Source organism: Centroberyx affinis, unplaced genomic scaffold (assembly GCF_046629955.1).
Source record: "Centroberyx affinis isolate AG114_WGS23_722 - 3 ecotype Tasmania unplaced genomic scaffold, CSIRO-AGI_Caff_v1 ptg002751l_1, whole genome shotgun sequence".
In the NCBI taxonomy this organism is placed as follows: domain Eukaryota; kingdom Metazoa; phylum Chordata; class Actinopteri; order Beryciformes; family Berycidae; genus Centroberyx; species Centroberyx affinis.
The window spans coordinates 176,298-197,720 of record NW_027280914.1 but is presented as its reverse complement, the minus strand read 5'-3'; the positions used below and the strand labels follow the sequence as shown (position 1 = coordinate 197,720).

At 45.2% G+C, this 21,423-nt stretch overlaps 1 protein-coding gene across 1 annotated transcript; it reads left to right on the top strand.

Annotated features, from left to right (window-relative positions):
* Positions 1–591: 591 nt before the first annotated feature.
* ubald1a (UBA-like domain containing 1a) lies at positions 592–21,212 on the top strand. The gene is made up of 3 exons (XM_071535707.1): positions 592–814; positions 1,474–1,533; positions 20,844–21,212. Exons 1-3 carry the CDS (start codon positions 707–709, stop codon positions 21,171–21,173), a joined length of 498 nt encoding a protein of 165 aa, XP_071391808.1. The 5' UTR covers positions 592–706; the 3' UTR covers positions 21,174–21,212.
* Positions 21,213–21,423: the final 211 nt, after the last annotated feature.

The window sequence follows — 21,423 nt, the reverse complement described above, 5'->3', positions numbered from 1 at the left end:
GAGCATGTAATAAGAATGTAGTACCGCCGCAGTCCGCACCGAGCTGTCTTTATAGAGGAACTGCGCAGACACGACGCTTCTGAGCGCGCTCCAGCACCGCCATGGCTGTCGGCTGTCCCTAATGTAACTCCGAGCGATGTAATTGGCGATGGTGGATTTGTTTACCATATTTGGCAAGATAGTGACACAGCGCGCATGGGAATTGGACGAGAGCGTCCGTCATTCACAAATTTCTGCCTTCCAGGACTTCACAAACAAAGCGCGTGCTGACGGGACTTGTAGTCCAAAACAAACCGTTTCAGAGAGTCCTCAAGTGGAGATATGCGTCTCTGTGCGGTGTTTTCAACAGCATGTATGCGCCATATTGTAGAACACACTCACAGCTATAAACTCTTTGCATTTAACGTGTCTTCAATATCAAAATAATCGCACATTAAACGGTCAAAGACACGCTGGTCCGAGACCCTCTGCTTGCAGCATACAAATCCCACCGGCGGTGCTCTCATCTCATTGGCTGAGCACTTCTGTCAATCACCGAGTGCTCCTTCCACTACCGCTCCTACAGTAAATATTTGTGTTTGCTCAACCGGCTGTAATGGTGGACGACTGAGGCAGGGAAACGGAGAGGAATAAAACTAGAGTGAAAAAATAGAGTTGAAAGTCTGCTTCAGTGCCAGCCGCGAGTAGGACACAAGCTTCGTCGAAAATGGATGAACTCAAACATCAAGTCATGATCAACCAGTTCGTCCTGACGGCGGGTTGTGCGGCAGACCAGGCGAAGCAGCTTTTGCAAGCGGCACATTGGCAGTTCGAGGTAAAAAAACGGCTTCACGGAGGAAACCGACATGGCTAATGTTTATGTCTGACCGGCCGTTAGTTTTGACTGGAGCTCGCCTGTCAGCCTCTCGTCACTTTTAGACTCTTAAACCAGCCGTTAAAAAAACGACTTATCGCCTGAATTAGCTAGCCGGAATCGGTTCACTTCCAAACCGAACTTTTAGTAATGTAATTTAGCTTTTGTGTGTAATTACAAAGTGAAGATTTTTTGTTTTGTTCTCTCCATTACACGTAAATCAAGATGAAATGCATAGTAAGGCAGGAGGGTAAACCGTACCCGGCTCTGATATCCAATTAGAGTTTACTCTAGATTAAATACTATAATCCGACACATGACAGCAGTGTACAGGCTAGGCCAGCAAATGCTATTATGCAATAAAGATGACCGCCGCTTTGTATCGACTAGCCTACATAACTGTTTAGTCTGCAGTGAACCGAAAATAGATTTAGCACATTTTTCGCCACAGGCTCGCTGAAGTGTGCGGGTTGTATTTGCATCAACACAGAAAAGACTGATGCTTGGGCTATTTTACCCCTCTTATATTTACTAGCTGTGTATAAAACATAAAACGACCCTTTTCTGTATTGTGTTTGCACGGATAAAATGTCATTCATCTTTTGTATGTTTTATTGTAGACTGCCCTCAGTGCCTTTTTTCAAGAAACAAATATTCCATACGGCCATCATCATCAAATGGTGAGTGCATGCGGGTGATATTACCCATTTAATACTGTTGTCTTGTTTATTCAATTATAATAATCCTAGTATTATTCATCTTACTGCACGCCAGCATTTCTGTTGTCGCTGTTGTGTGTGTGTGTGTGTGTGTGTGTGTATGTGGGGGGAAACCATAAACAGCCCGTATAGGCCAAGAGTGATGATGTTGTACTAACAATAACAAAGCACATGTCGGCCATGTTGTGAGCTTCCAGAAATAAACACAGGCAGGCATGCAGCCGCAGCAGCCACACTGAGAGAGAGAGACATAGAGAGAGAGAGAGAGAGAGAGAGACAGAGAGAGAGATGTGGATACATGAAATTCCCCATTCTTCTTCCTATCAACTGTAGCAAAACGGAAGGAAGGCCCCCTTAGTTTCTTGGTAAGAGAAAAAAAAGTCTCTTTCCAGGAAAAGGACAGCTGCTTCTCTGAAACAGACCCTTGCTGCAGTTGCTTGACTCTGGTAATATGGCTATTTTGCCTCGTTTGGTTGCTGCTGCTGCTGCTGCTGTGACATAAATCAGAGAATCAAGCTTTTAAGCGGGGGGAGACAAATTGGAGTAGAGTAAACTGGAAGGCATTAGGGCTGTGGGAGACACTGCACACACACACACACACACACACAGGGGCTGAACATTATGAAACACTAGCAGTATTTGGGCTTTTAGCAGCAGCCCACTTTGGCAGCACACAAGCCTTTGTTTGCAGCTGCATGCATGGCAGCATCCAGCAACAGCTGCCTTCTGGAAGAGCCTGACATTGATGGGGGGGGATTTGGACGAAATTGTTGATCAGTTTTTGAGCTCGCTGTGAAAGCTCACTCTGTGTGTTTTGTGTCACATCAGACCGGTAGACATTTTAGGTTTGTGTTCGAGAAGAGAAAGAGAGAGAGACATTGGGATAAAAGAGGATTTGATTTCCGTCTCATCGTGTGGGTGTGTACGTACATTTATAGCTTGTAGTGCGCTGTCGTCACTCGGCATAGAAAAGGACTGAACAGCGCTGATTGATTTTCATCACAGCCTTATTACAAGAAAGATAGCCGCACCTCCTTTATCACCTGCTCAGGAAATAAGAGCTCAGTCCCTCTATTTAGCACCAGGAAGCGTCTCACCTGAAATTACTTTAATTTAGAGAGTAAACAATTAGCCAACAGCTGTCTTAACCCGTCTGTCAAACAGGGATCAATTTGATAGCCACAGACGCTGAATAATGGAAGTGTGAGTACAGAGCAGGTGTGTGTGTGTGTGGTGAATAATTGTTTTATGTACACTCTTGCATAATCACAGTCGTTTGTGTTTCCATTTGTGCATATGCAGGCGTGTGTATTTGTGAACATTACATGCATTTGTATTTTGTGTGTGTGTGTGTGTGTGTGTGTGTGTGTGTGTGTGTGTCACTACAGTACTACAGTAGGGCAGCATGTCCAGCCTCCCTGCAGCTTATCAGGCCACAGTGTTGGTCGGTATACAGATCTAATCCACTTTGCTCTCACTCTCGCTCTCTCTCTCTCTCTTTCTCTTTTGCTCTCTCATCAGTTTAGAGTAAACGTGAACAACATTAAGTTACATCTCCGTAGTGAATGCCGAACCGTTGGTGTTTTATGTTACAACACACACACACTGTACCCACCCTCGGGACTGCTGTTTTGGCTAGAAGCCTCACCCCCGCCCCGACGGCCATGTCGTATAACCAGTAGACGGGCAGTAATTGACAGCATGGCAGCTCAATTAGATTATGGATAATGTGCAGCGAGCTGTTGTGCGATATTGTTTAGCTCCAAAGGCTGTTTGTGTGAGGCTGAATGTGATGTAGCAAATCATTTTCCCTGTTAATTTTACTGTCTTCTGAGGGGGAAAATCATCCTGGATGCCGAAGCGGTGTTGTATATGCAATAGAAAAATCCGAATGTCATCATCAGTTGTCATAGTAATCAGACAAACACACAACAGGATGGTGCAGTTCACCTTTTCTCACTAAACAGAGCTTGTCTCACTCGTGTTCGTCGGTAGAATATCATTCAGCTAAGCTTTCTTACAGTAAGTCTCACTCTGTTTACCTGCGCTTCACTGATGCACCAAAACATTTGCGTATTGGAGTGTCAGAGGTTTATATCCTGTGAGAGATTACCAATTAAATATCAAATGGTAAGGTTGGTTCGCCCACTCACCGATACACTCTTGCATAATGCTGTGAATGGTGGAGGATTTAGCTTTAAGCTCTTGTCATTATTATTTCCTTTTAGTAGCAATCCCAGAGCCAGGGAGTGCCTATGCTTTTGGCACACGATGCAAACAAGCTGCAATCTCTGCACTGGCACGCATTTTAGACTGTGTGTTTTGTTGTGTTGTGTGTGTGCATGAGTGTGTTGGCGTCAGCGAGGATCATTCAAGCATGTGTGGGCGTTGTGGTGTCCGTCTATCTCTGTGTTACTGAATAACGCCATCAAAGCTCGTGTCAGTGTTGCGGGCAAGAAATGGGGCCACTGTAGCTGTTGGCTGCCCGGCCCAGGCATTGGGCTTAGTTCACCCCCACCCACCACCACCACTCCACCACCACCACCCTACTCTACTCACAGTTTGCTCCTCCACACCCTCCCTGCCCATACAAACACTGCCACCGCAACACGTTCCGACAGGATGCAAAGCTCGCACCGACCCAAAATGGACCCTTTCACAGCAGAGGAGGGCTGGTGAGGCTGAGGACACAGCACCCTGTCTCTACATACTTTACTCTCTCTCTCTGTCTCTCTCTCTCTCTCTCCCCCCCTCTCTCTCTCTCTGTGTTTATAGAGCTGAAACATTGAATTCCAGAAGTAGAGTTCCCATTCATTTTCCCCATTGAGAATTTGATTATTTAACGCTTTGTTCACGTCTTTCCCTGTTGTTTTAGCGTCGCGTCGTTCTCAACGCAGTCTCCGCCCCCAGATCAGCGTGCCGGCGCTCTCGCTCCGACAGGAGTCACAGAACTCAACCCGCCGTGTCGAGCGTGTGAATGTATGAATACATTGAAAGCATGAACTGAACGCTGTTGACTCTTTATGTCAGAATCAGCGGGAACACACCCTTCAGTCCAAAGGGAAAGTGTTTTATTCCTACTTTTATCGTTTAAGAATACAAATAGCAAAAAATAACAACATTGTCACCATCAACCAATAAGGTAGCAACAAATGTTTTGCTGTGAAAGCTTTTGTTTTTGTTTACAAGTTGCTATCCCATAAACAAGCTTCCTAGTTTTCCTTATCTTTTTGTCACTTCTGGCTATGTTGATGCTCCGTTAACAACATTGGAAAAATCCAAAGTATCTGTCATCTGTTGGCCAGCGCAGCCATCGGCCACTAGGGGCGCAAATCCGTTACTGTCCGTCAAAACATCTTCCATTGGAATGAATGACTTCTGGACTCCGTCAAGCCAGCAGACCATCAAGAGGTGAATGATCCATTGGTCATAACGGTGTAAGGCAGGCTTACCGTGAGCTATCAGATCGTGAAACCAGTCAGTCAGTTTTATTTCAACTTTGCCGTTAAGAAGAAATGTTTTATTCCTGAATTCCTTGTGAAATACTACACTACCCACAAGCTTTAGCAAATTCCCACCTATCGAAGATGTCGCTGTTACCATAGAAACGTTAACCGCTCTAAAGCCAGGTCAGAACGAAGTAACGTTAGTCAGCTAGCAACCTGTATCGATGATTGGTGCCACTCTGTCATGTTTTTTTTTGGTTTTTTTGAGGACAAGGAGGGGTGAAAATCATTATAAATCAATAATCATTTTCATGTTACTATATTATTATGTCATTTAGTATCACTGTTGAAAATGAGGGAAATGGAATTGATGACTCAGAATCATTCACAATGCTTTAATGGGTTAACTTAAAAAACGTTATGTCTTGTCTTGTGTCTTGTGTGCCCTTACCTTTTTTTTGCGTTTTTTTCTGATTCTATTGTTACAAGCTTGTGATTTAGCCTAATTCGTAGCTGGTTGGTTCAGTTCAAAGCTTAATACTGTTCATGTCTAAGGAGAAAATGAATGGGAACTTTACTTCCGGAGCCTGGGCCACTGAAAAGGAGGAAGGCAGGTTTCAGCTCTATCTGGTTCAGCCTCATCTGACAACATAACTACCACTTCTGTCTTTCGGTGTTAACTGGGTGTCTCTGTGAATAAGAGAAGGAAAACCACTGACGCAACTGTGTGTGTGTGTGTGTGCGTCAGTGTGTATGCACCAATATCTATGTTTGTGTGAGTTATATCTCTGCGTGTGGGGCAAGTACAGCCACAATAAAGTGAATGAATCCTCATGTGACCACAGACCAGGAAGTAGCCGAGCCGACTGACTTCCACTGCTGTCTGGGAACATGTGACTCCGCCATGTGACTGAGCTGGGCTCTGAAACGAAACTTAACTAACCCACAAAGCCTGCCTCGCATGTGTCTAATCTCTACCTAAATTATGCTCATAACAGAAAACCTTGTCATATGTCTTCATAGGCGGCAGCCTAGCGATGAAATCGGGGGGGGGGGTCGTGTTGAGAAGTGTGTTGTTTTTAGTAGGTTAATGCAATAAAACTCATCTCTTCAAGAAATACCTCACATTTTCTTCTCCCTCTTGAATCATAATCCCTCTCTTATCTTCCTCCTCTTCTCGCTTAAAAGTAAAAAAAATCCACTCTACCTCTCTCCTTAGCTCCTATTTCTCTTATTTTCTTTCTTACACGATCACACCGTGCTCAGAGGAATATTGTCTCGGTGCTGTTGATTTGACCCTTGCTTGTAATGTTTCTGATTTAGGAATTGAAGCTTATTCTACTGTTTCGCCCATTCCAAGCCGCTCTGGATGAGCACATCAGCTAAATACCTAAAATGTAAATGCAGTAAGCCATCTTCAGCCCTATTCGCCGAGCTTCTGTTTGAAGATTTTTTTTTACAACGCTTTCCCCCCCCCCGCTGCCAAACGCAGCCCGGCTTGGCCTACATACTGCAGTTTCACAGAGTCATGAACAAACAGCCCCACAGCTTGATTGATCACTTTTTTTTTTTTTTATTGCGCTGTGATTGCCGTTCATCACTGACGTCACGCCGCAAAGCCTGGATCAGTCAGTCGTTTTGAAGTGAATGAAACCGGGTTTTTATGAGGGGCAGCGTTCAACTCTGATTGGATGGATACAGTGACTTAGCGAGATAGTATTGGGCACCGCAGGGCAGCGATAAAACCGGGCGTGAGTGTGTTTTAAGACTACTTCCTGGCACTGTGAATACCCAGCGGGGGGGGGGGGGAGAGGACGGGTATGGGTGGGTGTGTGTGTGTGTGTACTTATGTGTGTGTGAGGGGGTGTTTCTGGTAACTACAAGCATGTGGTTTTGGTGTCCGGGTGTGGCTCGTACAAGAAAACAAAAAAAAAACAAATCAGGACTTTTAGCAACTTTTCTCGCACACATGCGGGTCGTCTCGCCGAGATTCGAAGCGTGTCTGTGCCCATGCAGAGGAGCAGAGGTATAATTACCGTCATAAATAATGATGTGACAACATGGACGACTGTCTGCTCCTGTTCCTGTTCGCTGTCTCGGCCTCTATCCGTTCATCATCACACCGCAGGAGCGAGAGCGAGAGCGAGGGATGGAGGAATGAGAGGAAGGGATAGCTGAAGGGGGAAGAGCTCGTTCGATAGACGGGAGCGAGGAATGAATGGGGGAGAAGCAGAGAGAACCAGAGAGGGAAGAAGGGAGTCAGGGAGGGCATTTGGCCGGTATGCAGGGTAGAATAGGCTAATAGCAGGGCAATGCCAGGTATTTGGGTAGAAGATATAATGACTTTGAGTTAACACAGACCTGCTTTGTGTCTCTGCGGCAATAGAAACAAGTCGCACTCTGTCCCGCCGCAGACCATTACTTGAGAATACTCAGAAGTTTATTAAGTTCAGAATGAGGTGAAATCCAGTTTATTTCCTCCCATCGTGTGTGTATGTCAGCGTGATTTCGTGAGTGTGTGAGGACATGCGCGTGTTCTCCCGTGGGTGTGCATGCAGCAATGTGTCTCAGATTTCAGTTAATCATGTCTAGATCTGTTAATGTTGCGTGCGTGTGTGTGTGTGTGCATGTGTGTGTGTGTGTGAACGCGCATTGTGCAGCAACGCCAAGCAGTGAGCCACATCTGAAAAGGCTTGGCCCGCGCTCAGCATGTTCCAGCGTGTTGCCCTGCATGTTTCCAGGAGCAACGCTTCCCAGAACCCTAACCACACACACACACACACACACACACAGACGCGCGCACACACACTCACACACACAAACACACACTCACACACACACACACACACACACACACACACAGGAACGTTGGCTCAAGGGATGCAGGGAGTGGGAATCCGTGTGGGATGGCTGCAAGGACCAGATGTGTTTATGAGCAGTGGAGTTAGATTGGGTTTCACACTGATACTTGAAGTCAGTGAGGGCACACACACGCACGCACACACACACACACACACACACACACACACACACACACAGAAGGTTTAGGCCTATGGCTGAGGAAACGCAAGCAGCACACACACAGACACATTATGTGTTGGATAAAGAGAGCGTTGTCACATTGTCTCTCCCTGGCCTGTTTTCTCAGGTTAGCAGTAGCGCTGCAGCCAGGCTCAGATCAGCTGATTTCTCTGCACAGACCTGCTGTTACCTAGTCCTGCTGTTCCTGTGCTCTCCCCTTCCCTCCTCTCATCCATCCCTTTCCTGCTTTCCCAGCTAACATTCACGCCCTTTGACCCCTCTCCAGTTCCTGTTTGATCCTTTTCTCTCACTCCTGCTCTTCTATCCCTTCCTCCTTTATCAGATCCATAGGTGCAGTCCAGTTCACAGGTTCACAATCTTATTCCCTGGGGATTTAAAGATGAAAACTGTATTTCCTTGCAGCCCAGCAATGATTTTGCAGGGTTTTGTGTAAGCTCATTTAACAAAGTCTTCCCAGGCTTTAGGCTACCAACCTTATTAGTTGACTGTTTAATTCAGCACGCCTTACATTGGCAAGGATAAAGTGACATAACATTGCCGATATCGTTAAGTTGGGGACCCATTCTAATCTTCCTGTAACCCAAATTTGGGTCTTGAGCCAGAATGTGAATACCGCTGGTCCAAATGCTGCTAAATCTTAAGCTGTGGGAGTCTCACTACTCTAGCAGCCATTTTGGCAAGTAACCAGCTGTTCTCTGGAGGTCCTATTTTATTCTAACAACCTCTTTGGCCAGTCAAATTGTGAAAGTGGCTGGGGAATTATTGGGGAATTACCAGCCAACTGTCGGCTGTTGAAGCCGGTAGTTAGCTTCCTTCCCCAGAGTGTGTTTGCTGAAGAAAGTCCCCCGCTATAGTAACCTCACAACAGTTTCAACTTGAATGTTTTTTTTAACATGTTTTGCAAACAAATCATAGCTGAACAGCTTAACTCGTGAATTAGGAATTAGGAATAACCACAAATACTTTACAAACATTATGACATTATCTCAGGTGAATGACGTTAAGACTTATTGTCATGGCAACACTGTTGAATTTAGATTTGAGCGTTCAGATACAAGTTGTATGTAGGTTGCATGCTTCTGGATCCGATTTTATATCACATATCCTTTTGGTCCAGATCAGAATTGAATAAATGAAACTCCATACTAGGGCTGGAACTAACGATTATTTTCATTGTCGATTAATCTGTCGATTATTTTCTCGATTAATCGAGTAGTTGTTTGGTTGATAAAATGTCAGAAAATGGTGAAAAATGTCAATCAGTGTTTCCCAAAGCCCAAGATGACGTCCTCAAATGTCTTGTTTTGTCCACAACCCAAAGATATTCAGTTTACTGTCATAGAGGAGTAAAGAAACCAGAAAATATTCACATTTAAGAAGCTGGAATCAGAGAATTTTGACTTATTTTTCTTAAAAAATTCCTCAAACCGATTAATCGATTATCAAAATAGTGGCGATTAATTTAATAGTTGACAACTAATCGATTAATTGTTGCAGCTCTACTCCATACAGCATTTTGCTGTCCACACTGACATCAGATCTGTGTCACATGTGAAGGGAAAACATCAGCATTTTTCAGCTGCAGTGTGAACGTAGCCCAAGATATCTTTTGGCAAGAGTGTTTGCGTCGTAGTCCTGCTCTGCTCTGCCTCATGTTGACCCTTGGCCTAGTAGTTTCTGTTGGCAGCCTGTCGCCCACCGAGAGGCCAAACTCCTTTTTCTAGATATGAGTGGGCCACTGGACACCTATTGTTAGCCTTTTAGCCAGTGTTTTGAGTGCAGTGCAGTGTGTGCAGTTGGTCAAACAGTACCTTGTTGTTTGAATGGCACAAACCTTCACACACACACACACACACACACACACACACACACACAGTCCACCCAGTCCCATTTCAGTTGCTGCCATCTCTTTCTGTTTCATTCTTCTTCATTCTTCCCTTTCTCTGTTTTGGTCTGTCTCCCTCTTTTTCTCTCTCATATGTCATAAGGTGTCAGATTACACACACCAACACAGCACAGCCTGGCTAATGATCAACAGAGTCTCTGGGGAGCATTAAGCTTACAATGTGCATGTCATGTGTGTGTACAGTACACACACACACACACACACACACACACACACACACAGACACATAGAGAGGCTCGGGGGCTCAGCTGCTGCGAGCCGGGTGGGGTCATCAGTGGGGGCGGGTCACTTGAGTTGACTGAAACGTTCAACAGCACCTGTCATCCGCCTTTATTTAGTTTGGGAAGGAAACAGCTAGTAGTGACATCCGACCACTCCCATCAAAAACCCGACTGTCACCCCCGTGTCGCTGAACTATGTCACAGCGATGGGGTCATACACACAAAGGGAGAGAGCTGCTTGGCAGGTTTAGGTGTGATGAGACTGTGTTGGATGCGGTGACACTTGGTGATAGTGAACCAGCTACTGCTAAGCCTCTGCTATCTCCTGATTCATGCAGAAAGAAATGTTAATTTTCCGCACATCACGGCTGGAACAGCATGTAAGCAGACAGATGGAGGTCCGGTTGTTTTGTTTTTTCCTCCTTATTGAAGTTGCGGTCTGCTTACGTAAGCCGGGCGCTTTTACTGACTCTCTTAATTGAAGAGTTTCCTTTCAAAATGCTGTATCCGTTTCGGAGGAGAAAAATCATTACGTCTAAAATATAGGAGATCCAGTGTGTAGAAGTGTTATTTTGTCAACTAAGCATTTAAGTTGGCTACTGTAATTTGTTTTAATTTTGTGCCGTCAATCGCTAGTTGTCCCTCACTTTTTCCAAAACGTGGAATGCAGATCTTTAAAAGGTCTGAAAAAGTCTTGAAATAAATGATCTAAATGTAAGTTCTTCAAAGGTATTAAAATGTCTTAGAGGGCTTATATTTTCACCATGTAATAATGACTTTTCGCTCTTAGATTTAATACAGAACAGGCATTGTATCTGCTTCACAAAGCACAATTTGTCCTCAGTCTCTTAACATTAATTTGTTAATTAATGAATTTGTTGTCCTTTTTCTTATTTTGCTTGTTTATAGTTGTACAACTTTCATTAGCTTTGTTCAATCATAAATAGGCTGATTTTGCCTGCTTTCTTTATTTATTTTGTTTTTTAAATTGGTCAAATTCAATTACCGGTATCATTAAAAAGGTCTTAACAAGTCTTAAATGTGGCTTTATAAAACTTGCCCATTCCTGCACTGTGGAATGAAGCTCTTCGGTGACCTGTTATTACTGTTTATGTGTTAGCAGGGTTGGCATGCAGCTCTGATACACGTGTGTTAGTAACAGGTCATGGTTGTGCCGGGATCCGACTGCAGAGCTGCAGCGCCGGAACAAAGAAGCAGCCGCTAACCTGCCCGGCTACACACACACACACTGGTGAACACTCCCTGTTTAAACATTTAACAGGCAGGCAGCATCATGTACAGTTAGTGCCGCTCCGGTCTGCTCACCCCGCCTTCCCTCCTTCACTCTGTCTTTCCTTCTACTTCTCTTTCCGATTCGTTTCAGCTCTCGTTTTGCCGATGGCTCCCCGTTCCTCCATCCGGCTTTCTGTCGATTTCACCTTTTTTCTTTCACTCTGTCCGCCCCCCGCTACTATCTGTCAGATTTCCTCAGTCTGCCGTATATTACCGTTCTCCACGCTCCATTTTCTCACTTTTCACATTGTTGTGGTAACCAGGGCATCGGTCAGAATCAGCCCGACCAATACATTAACAACGCTCAAGCTACACACACCATCGTTAGGATGCAATCACACCTACAGTTCATTTTCTTAGTGGAAAAGTTTACTTTGTTCCATTTTTGTATTTGATCCGTTTAGGTTCACGCTGAATTACAAGTGAACCAGGACTTGTAAACAACAGGCACATGGACTCACAAGTAGCTTGTTTATTGGACAGAGATTTGGTAACCTGTCATCCTGCCAGGTTAGAGATTTGGGTGGTGGGAGGGAGTCAAAACAAATCTAATTCCAGTTCCAGTAACTTCAGCTAAACACGATGATGACTCTCTCTTCACTCTTTGCCGGTAATTTAATACCAAGTAGGCATTTCACCTCATCTTGAGGCCAAGTTTGACCTCAGTTTATTTTGTTGTGGTGGACTTTCCAATCATGAGTAACTGCTGGCTATTAGAGGTCAACATCCATCTTCTTATACTCATAAAACCTTTTGTTTTGGGGTCATTGGTTCAGATTGCATTTTTACTCCTTACAAACTGCACAGCAATTTTCTTGGAAAAGGTCAGCGACCTGCATTTTCAGCGCACCCAAGTTCAAATGTCATTGTTCTCTCCTGCCCAAACAAGCTGAACTGAAACAGTAAACATGCCAGAGTTAGAATAAACTACTCCAACCATACTTGGTGTGGACGTACCCTAGGCTAGTTTAGGCCTGATGCTTTTGGACCCCAAACCCCCACATGTCCAGCCATTAAAGCTTGTTAGAAAAGGCAAAGTATATAGTGTAAATATCTTCTCTTCATCATATTTCCTTTTTTCTTAACCTTTATTTATTCAGGGAAGGTAGTCGGGTCACAGGCTCTTTTTCAGCCATGCCCTGCTTCACGCTGTTACACACATTCCCATCTGGGAGCTGCCCAGTACAACCACAGCCTTCTGCTGTTTACCGTTTAGCAGTGGGGCAGTGGAGGTTAAGTGCCTTTCTGATCTAGCCCAGTGTTACGAGTTCAGTTCCAATAACGGAGCTGGAAGATCCCAGTCAGACCCACAAACGCTGAATGAGACGCTGCCAGAGCCGAGACGAGGGACGTTGAGTTGTAAAGAGGCACGTCATTGGACAGCCACGGCAAGAATGCTGTAATAAATGTCGAAAAATGCGTCATTGGTGGTGGGGAGCGGTGATTCCTGGGTTCCTACGTGAATGTCTGGAACTAGCCTAAAAGAAAAGTATGGAAAGTGAATTTGATCATTTCCCGGTCTTGAAAAGCTTGGGGATTGCACTAAAAAAAAGTCTGAAAAAGTTTGGAAAATTATTTTTTTCTATCCTGATACACATACTGTGAAACTAAACCTTTTTGTGATGGTACTGTCATTTCACATTTTGTCAGATTTGTTGTAGTGAAGAGTATTCTCTTAGCTATATGACCTGGTTGACAGTGACATTTTCCTATCGCAATCCACATATTGACCAACCAAAATCCAGGCTTCCTTCAACTTGAACAATTTTTCCAGTGTTGAAAAGTTTGGGAATTAACACTAAAAATGTCTGCAAAACTTAGGAAAACTAGTGTTGTTCTGTCCCAGTACACATTATGTATAACTACACTTTTTTTTGGCGGAGCCCTAAGCACAGCAACATACTTCCCCCTGGGCTTTAACAAATTGACAGTTTAACATTTTGAAGTGTGTGTGCATGGCTGGAGGCATGAGCAGAACGGCCCAGCCATCACTACTGACACCTAGTCTTGTTTTTGTAGTCGTACACCCACTGTTATTTTGCTTGTCAAAGTTGTCAAATATGTCCTCTCAGTTGTCAAGAGTGTTCTCTCAGCTATGATGTGACCTGGTGGACATTCACATTGTCCAGTCACCATCAGCATACATCATACTGAATGCTACCCAAAATGACAAAACAAATATTTCATAGGAATTATTATTATCTGATTTAGAAAACTCTGGAATTTGAATTTGATCATTTCTCGGTCTAGAAAAGTTTAAAGAATGCCCTAAAAGAAAGTGTGGAAAAGTGTTCAGGCCTGATACACATATAACTACACATTTTTTTTGTAAAGTTGTAGACCCACTGTCATTTTGCATGTTGTCAGATTTATTGTAGTGAAGAGTATTCTTTCAGCTAAAGACCGATACATACATTATATTGAACTAGCTAAAATCTTCAAATCCAGTCAAGAAATTCAGGTCTGGGTTGTATGTACTTTTGAAATGGTTAATGTCTAGCATCTCCATGGTTCTGAAGCCTTTTCGTGAAACCCGTAAACCCTAACTGTTTGCCTTCCCGGACCGCACCGGATCGGGTTTGGATTGGAAAGCGGGCGTGAAGACGGAGACGCCGGGCCGACTGTTTCGCTGTGATTCTCGTGTCTCACTAATCTCTCAGCTCAGAGTCCTGCGAGCGCTGCCAGACGATGTGTGAACTGTAAGGCCACAGCAACAAGCCGCAGACTGGATGGAGAGGGAGAGGAAGAAAGGGAAAGGGAAGGGAGAGAAAAGAGAGATGATCGTACCAATCCTCGCTGCTGAGGGAATGATAGAGAGAAAGAAGCTGGGTTTCCATGCAAATAATGATGTATTGAATTATAAAATGCCGAATGGAAACAGCAAAATTTGATAAAAAATCTCCTCAATATTGCAAAAACCTTTTTAAGGATTGCTGAAGTGGAATTTTTTGCTGTCGATGAAGAATTGATGCGATAAATAGCAATGGGAATGCATTTGTTGAATAAATAATGATGTGGACTTGACGTGATCGGCCTGATGAATGGTTCAGTCTCATTGCACAACAGTTGAAAAGAGGTTTTGGACATCCTGAAATGTCTGTCCTCTTCAACCTTCCAGAAATGTCCGCTGTCGTTCCCATGCATAAGATGTTCCTCATGGTTGTATGGCCATTAGTTGGTTTATTAGAATATTACCACGTGTATTTCTTTGCTTTTGTCTTCAGATGAAAGCGTGAAATACGGCCAACGTTAGCTGGCACTAAAGAACAACAACTTGCCCAATACTAATCAATTTTAAAAAGACGCTTTCCATTTTTCTCATGGCTGTTTTTTGTTTTTATTTTTGTCGTTCAGGCAGCCTGTTTATTCGCTTCGGCCCAGCTGATGGAAACACACGCAACTCGCGTTCGAGTTGTTGCAACATTCCGAGAGTTTGCTTAAAAATCCCCTGACAGTCGGGATGGAAACATAGCCGGAGAGATTCAAATGAACATGAATAAGGATGAGAATGTGTGGTCCGTTGAGTGTCCGGGGGGCCGGAGCGCTGATGTAAACGTTACAAGGAGGACGGTCGGGGTCGCGGGAGGTAACCGGAGCCTCGGCAGAAGTATGCAAGAGGATAGAAAGCTTCTCTTTTTTCGACCCGGCACATACACACACTTGATATTTCAGAGGAATGCGGTTGGTTAGACTGGAAATAACTCCAGCTCATCTCTGTTTGTGGACAAACACACACACACACACACACACACACACAGACATACACACACACACCCCTGTGTACACAAACGGGGGAGTGTTTAAGGTTTGTGGAGCCTCACCGCAGGCCGGGCCAGGCATGTTTAGAGTGGTTGCTACCAGTCGGCCGTGCGTTCCTCATGCTGCGCTCAGCAAACAGACTTGAAGAGAGGCTGGACGGGCCGTGCCGCTGTGACCGCAGAGCCCGCCTAACGCCCTGCTCAAGCCCTATCCCGTCAACAGAAGATCTGTGCTCCTTCCTCATAACAACCGTCCCCATGGCAACCCTTCTCTGTTGGCTCTGTTTTGAACACAGTCTCCCTCTCGCTCTCTGTTATTCCCCCTGTCTCTCCATCTGTATATCTTGAACAAATTATTCCGTGGAGCTGAACTAATACATGGTAACGCTGTAATATGCGTTCTGTGCAAGTGTTTGTGTTTGTGTATGTTTGGCATTTAGAGGGTTTTCAGATGATGTAACACACTCTCTGGCAGCCATGTTGGAGGTCCTCAGCTCGTGGCAACAATGGCTGTGAACAGCTGATTATGTTTTCAAACGTACAACTTGGCCAGTACATTTCTGTGCTGTTTTTGACCGAGAACTAATCATTTTGCTATTAATTCATCAGATCAAATTTATTTAACCATCACTGTCTTGCTGTAAATACATCTGATTTGCACACTAGTTAACATATGTAGTAGAAGCTAGCGTTAGTCGTGGCTAGGGGTCACATTTCACATTTTAACATTAACATCAGTTAATTTACCAAATTAGCCTGCTGGCTCATCAGCTAATGCCAAAAAAGAGACTAGAACTAAAAACAAAAAGAAAAAGACAGTGTCCCAGTAACTTTAATTTGACAAATCTACTTCATCAGACTTTCCACTTAAACTTAAACATTACTGAATTGACCTACACCAGCACCACAACAATCTTTTTCCCGTATCGCTCTCTTTCTAGCCCAGTTGTTGTATATTTAGCTATTATTTGCACAGAGCCGGTTCCCCAACGGACCTCCATGTGCCAGACGTGGCTGCTTGCAGGTTTGTGACGCAACTGCAAACCCTCTCTTTCTATAGATACATATATACCTGTCATGTGGACACGTGTGTGTGTGTGTGTGTGTGTGTGTGTGTGTGTGTGTGTGTGTCCGGATAGCAAGTTGTTTTCTTAAGTGAAATATTAACCCCCTCGCTGCAGCACACATGCCCCTCAGTCGTCTTTCAGCCGGTCGGATTTGATCCTCAGTCTGCACGCACCGTCCCAGCAGCCCTTGCAGTATTTCCCGTGTCCTTCCTTCAGTGCAGCGAGAGTTAATCTGCGACTAGGCTGCTTAAAAACCACAGAGGGAAGCACACAGTAACCTGCTTCCTCACTGTTCTGCCCCAGAGCAACGGTTTTAATCTGCATGTAGGAAACCCTGCGGAGTGTTTACCCTGGAGGCGTTGTTCTCTCTGCTCCGACACCAGGCGGGTCTGCAGTGTTATGTGGTGTGCTTTGCTTTTTCGTTCCCATTGGTTGACACAGCCAGTAAAACACCTTAATTGACACCTGAACTTGGATAGGCTAGATGAGGCACTTCCAGATCGAGAACAGTGTTTTTAGAAAATAAAGAAAAATAGAGCCCCCTATTCACATGGGACGTGAAATGATTTGTAATAATTGCTGAGATCGTGCCGATTGCAAGTCGGCGTGAATCTGAGATGTTTGTAAATTAATGTTCCAGCACAAATTTCCTACTGTATTTTGGTGAAGACAGAGGTCTCCTGATAATACTAATCCTGTGCAAATCAAACTGTCTGTAATTTCAGCCTTAATTTGTTTTTGGCGTGATTTCTATCTTCTATCATAAAAAGTGCCGGCAGTAGATTTATAGAGGAAGGTTTTGAATGCATTTTTGGTGCAAACTTAAGTTTTACTTTGCTAAATCGCTATCACATGCAAATGTGTTTCATGAAACACAGGGGTTGGGGGGTAATTGATTAATTACACAAGGTCCCCACAAAATGCTAGCTTTAGGCTGTTAACATTGACAGGCTTTGGCTCTATTGAAGGCTTTATCTGTGAGACAGCGCCTCGATAAGCAGTCAGATCCGAGCTCAGACAGCCTGGCAGAGAAGACAGCTGCTGTGTCTTTGGACCCAGATCCTCTTCCCTATGGGTCGATACCGTCTGCGTCTCTGACTCTGTCCAAGGTCCCTTGCACTGGCACACACACACACACATAAACACACACACATAGAGGTGTGTGTGCGTGGTGTCGTGACTGGAGGAGCGTGAGGTGGGCAGGATGCGTTGTGAGCCACAAACCTCGTGTTTGTACTTGTTTTGTTGTCAGCCTCTGACAGCAAAACAACTCTTTCTCCTGTAAACTATCGAATAAAAGCCAAAAAATAATAAAAAATATATGCAGAACTGAACAGTATGTAGTCTCTGCGGAGTTAGCTGACTGTAGGTGTGTATTTATACCTACTCATCTGTGTGTGAACGAGTTTATGGATGAGTAAGTCAGATGCAAAGGTCTCAGCGGACGATCTGAAAGGTCAGACCTCAGCAGTTTCGTCTTGTCCTCCGTACCTGGCCAGTAAGCAAGAAGGCAGAAAGCCTCATCCGCTGTAAGCTACCTGAGTGCCAGTTGCGTCGGCCCGAGCTCATCATCGTGAGGCTTAAGAAATCCAAGCACCAGCCTTAGCCGCTGCCCGCCAAGAACAGGAAGGACTGTTTGGAGGTCACTTCGGCATTCCAGGGTGTCTCTTTACCGCAGGAAACGGCCTCAGAGACATGAGCCAGCGTTTCCTGTCAGAGGGCACCGTGGACGCGCTCACCTTTCATAACAATGTGCCACTCTGACAGACTGTGGCTCGGCCCGGCCCGGCCCGACCCGGCCCCACCACTGTATTTATGGAGGACTGACCTGCAGACCGCAGCACTTTTAGGGGGCGAGGCGGTCCGGTTACACCCCCAAGAGAGGAATGATGTTGCTGTCACTCTTTTTTTTTTTTTTCCTTCCTGAAAGCTGCTTGTACGCAAAGGCTGTGTGACATAACCTGCACATCTAGGATGATGCAGCCTAGAGTAGATGTTATGGGTCAGCTTGTGTTTCTGAATCTGGTTGCCAGCTCAGGGAATGTTGTTTACCAGCCCTTGAGTTCATAAAATACCCATGAAATTAAAAATGAGAGAGGCAAAAAAGTACTTTTTTTTTTTTGCATTTCACCCTGTTTCTTCCGTTGAGTTGTCAATTATATATTCACATGTGAATGTGACTACTGTCCCCCATAGGTGATTCGTGTTCCCATTCCTTCCAGTGCGTTCTGGGCAAAAAACAAAACACAGGAACCGAATACGCAGTCTGAAGCAGTAGAAAGTGTTGGCAACACACAGTCAGCAGTAGAAGAAAATGCCGGCCCCATACAACCCTCCGCATTAACAAAAAATAAAACAACCAATATCATTAAAAAAAAAAAAAAATGATGGACTGGTTAGGGACAGAGTGTATAAAATGGCACCATCCTCTTCTGTAAGGCCTGCTGCCAGTTTCCAACACGAGGAAAGAAATTAAAACAAATCAAATCGAGTATTTTTTTTTGCCAATATGCAATGCACATGTATTATTTAAAAGTTCAGTAAAATTGGCCCTTAAAAGGACCAAAATGCCTGTTAAAATCAGATCAAGGGAACAAAAAAAAGTCCTCTAATTTCTGCTGTGTACTAGTTGTAATGTAGGATGTGTTGTGTTGTAATGCAGATGGAGGGTGAAATAGAAGCCATATGATCACTTCTTAACCAACCACACGCGTTAAGGCTAATAAAGTTGTTTACGGCCTGTCATGACAACTTTACTTTAATCATAATCTAATTTCATCTGGCTGAATCTCTTGAAGTTGCACACCGACTCAGGCTCTGTGATTTGGGGTGATGACGTCATCATTTAGGTGCCGCCCCTGTTCGCCTCTCGACCCCAGGTGCTTATTTTTAGTCGGCGGGCCTCCTGGCTTCGCTTGGCTTCCCCCCCCCCCCCCCGCTTTCCTCTGAGAGTTGAGGCCTATGGAATAGTTTGTTGTTTCCCTGGTCGCAAATGGAAGGGGACGCAGAGGAGGAAGCTGGGCGTGGAGCGGCGTGTGTGAAGGTTGTGCAAGTGAGGATGAGGATGATGAGGATGAAGAGGAGGAAGAGGAGGATGTGTGCTGAATGCTTACTATTTTTGAGTGGCCAAACATTGCCGTTTACCTGCAAGGTGGTACATTCCAGTGTTGTTTTTGGCACGCTTGTGTGTGTGTGTGTGTGTGTGTGTGTGTGTGTGTGTGTGCTTGGTGTGCGCCACCAAAGGAACTGCTGGCAGCAGAACGATAACATTGCTGGCACAATGGAGGGTCATAACGGGTCAGAGTACAGGGGGATACATTAAGGAGGGACAGGGGTAAACACAGTGTGCCGAGGTTTGAAGGCCAAGGAGAATTTATGTGTGTCGGTGTGTGTGTGTGTGTTTGTGTTTCTGTGTGTGTGTGTGTGTGTGTGTCCTCAAAGAGAGATGAGCTGTTATTCCCCCCGTCTAACCAACCGCATTCCTCAGGAGAGTCAAGTTTGTGTGGTCAGCCAAAGGTCGCTGGAAGCCATGCTGTAGATGAAACAGGTAGTGAATGTAAACAAAGGTCAGGAACAGTGAGGAGACGAAGGGATTGGAGGGACTTTAATGTCATCATGGGGATCCTCAGGGAAGGAAAGAGGGCCTGGGATTCCCCTAGAGTTCTGCACCACAGTTTGTCATCTTTAAACAATAAAATCCATCCAATTAAACACTTTAACACTGTTATAAAACAGCTATTGGCGATGGATCTTCCATCTCTGTGCCCATTTTGTTGTTTGGTTGTGTATTTTTCTTGTTCCCAAGGATAACTGGCCAAATGTAGAGATATTTCCAGCAGCTACAATGGAGTTTGATATCAGAAAATTGGTGTCAGTCCCTCAGAATCAAAGGGCTTCTTTCTAGAGCCGCCATTTTGCACCAAGAGACATTCAACAATCCTACAGGGAGAAATCCATCGTAGAAGAGGAGAGAGTAGCCTTAATAGACCAGAATGCAATGCAGCCACACGACAGGTTGTGTTTTGAAGGGGCGCAACTCTCACTTTTTCTCGACTGGAAAAACCTTCTTGCTCTTACTACACTATCGCTATCGCTCTCTCTACCTACACATGTAATCCACAGCTGCGTGAAACAAGTTCAGGCCGGTTGTGGTTCTCTGGGGTTGGGGTGAAAGTCATTCTGGGAAACGTTGGAAATCACTAAATGAAACGGTAGACAGGGGCAGGTTGAGGGAATATGAGTTCACCAAGAAAGTAAATTACAGTTCTTCCCAAAATATCTCCTAGAATGTGTTAAACATCACAGTGTGGTGGTACCTAACAGTGTAAGTGTAAGTGTCTGTGGGTGGAGTTTTCCTTTAAGCTCTCAAACCAAACTCCTTCTCTCACCACTGCACAGTCAACTGAAAGACTTTTTTTAATCACTAGGAATGTGAAGAAGAATGCTTATTGCCTTTTTAATATGTCACTGAGGCTTTCTTCTAGGGTTTTCTACCTCGAATCGACATTAATCTTTGTCTTTCCCTCCCTCGTTCCCAGATGTGCACCCCAGCCAACACACCAGCGACGCCCCCCAACTTCCCGGACGCGTTGACCATGTTCTCCCGGCTGAAGGCGTCCGAGAGCTTCAACAGCGGCAGCGGCAGCAGTCCCATGGCCGCCTCCATGGCCACCTCGCCCCCGCCGCCCCAGGTCGGCGGCTGGGGGGTCCCGCCGAACGTACCCAACGCGCCCCAACCTCCACAGGGACTCTGGACTCAGGGGCAGCCCCCCTCGCAGCCCTGCCCCGCCTGGCCCACGGGCGTAAACGTTAACCCCCACGCGGGCGCCGAGCAGAAGGCTAGCGTAGCGATGGAGGCGGAGAGATGAGGGGCTGGATGGGACTGAACAGCCCCCCCCTCGCCCCGCCCCACCCAGGGAGGGGAAAAGGGGGATGAATGGGTGGGAGGAGGGAGGGAAGGGTGGGAGGTTTTGGATGGGGCGGAGGTGGAAATGGGTGGAAACGGGCTCCGGTCTTTTTTTTCCCCAAAACTGAGGGCGCGTGGGTCGACGGAAAGGAAAGGAAAGAGACGGAAACTACGCAAACCAAGAAAAACTCAACGTGGACAATTAAAGAAGA

Bases quoted from the DNA above. Each gene is read 5' to 3' on its own strand.
- ubald1a (XM_071535707.1), top strand. From the start codon at position 707: ATGGATGAACTCAAACATCAAGTCATGATCAACCAGTTCGTCCTGACG. The intron at 815-1,473 runs GTAAAAAAACGG...GTTTTATTGTAG, and splicing joins CGGCACATTGGCAGTTCGAG to ACTGCCCTCAGTGCCTTTTT. The intron at 1,534-20,843 runs GTGAGTGCATGC...CCTCGTTCCCAG, and splicing joins ACGGCCATCATCATCAAATG to ATGTGCACCCCAGCCAACAC.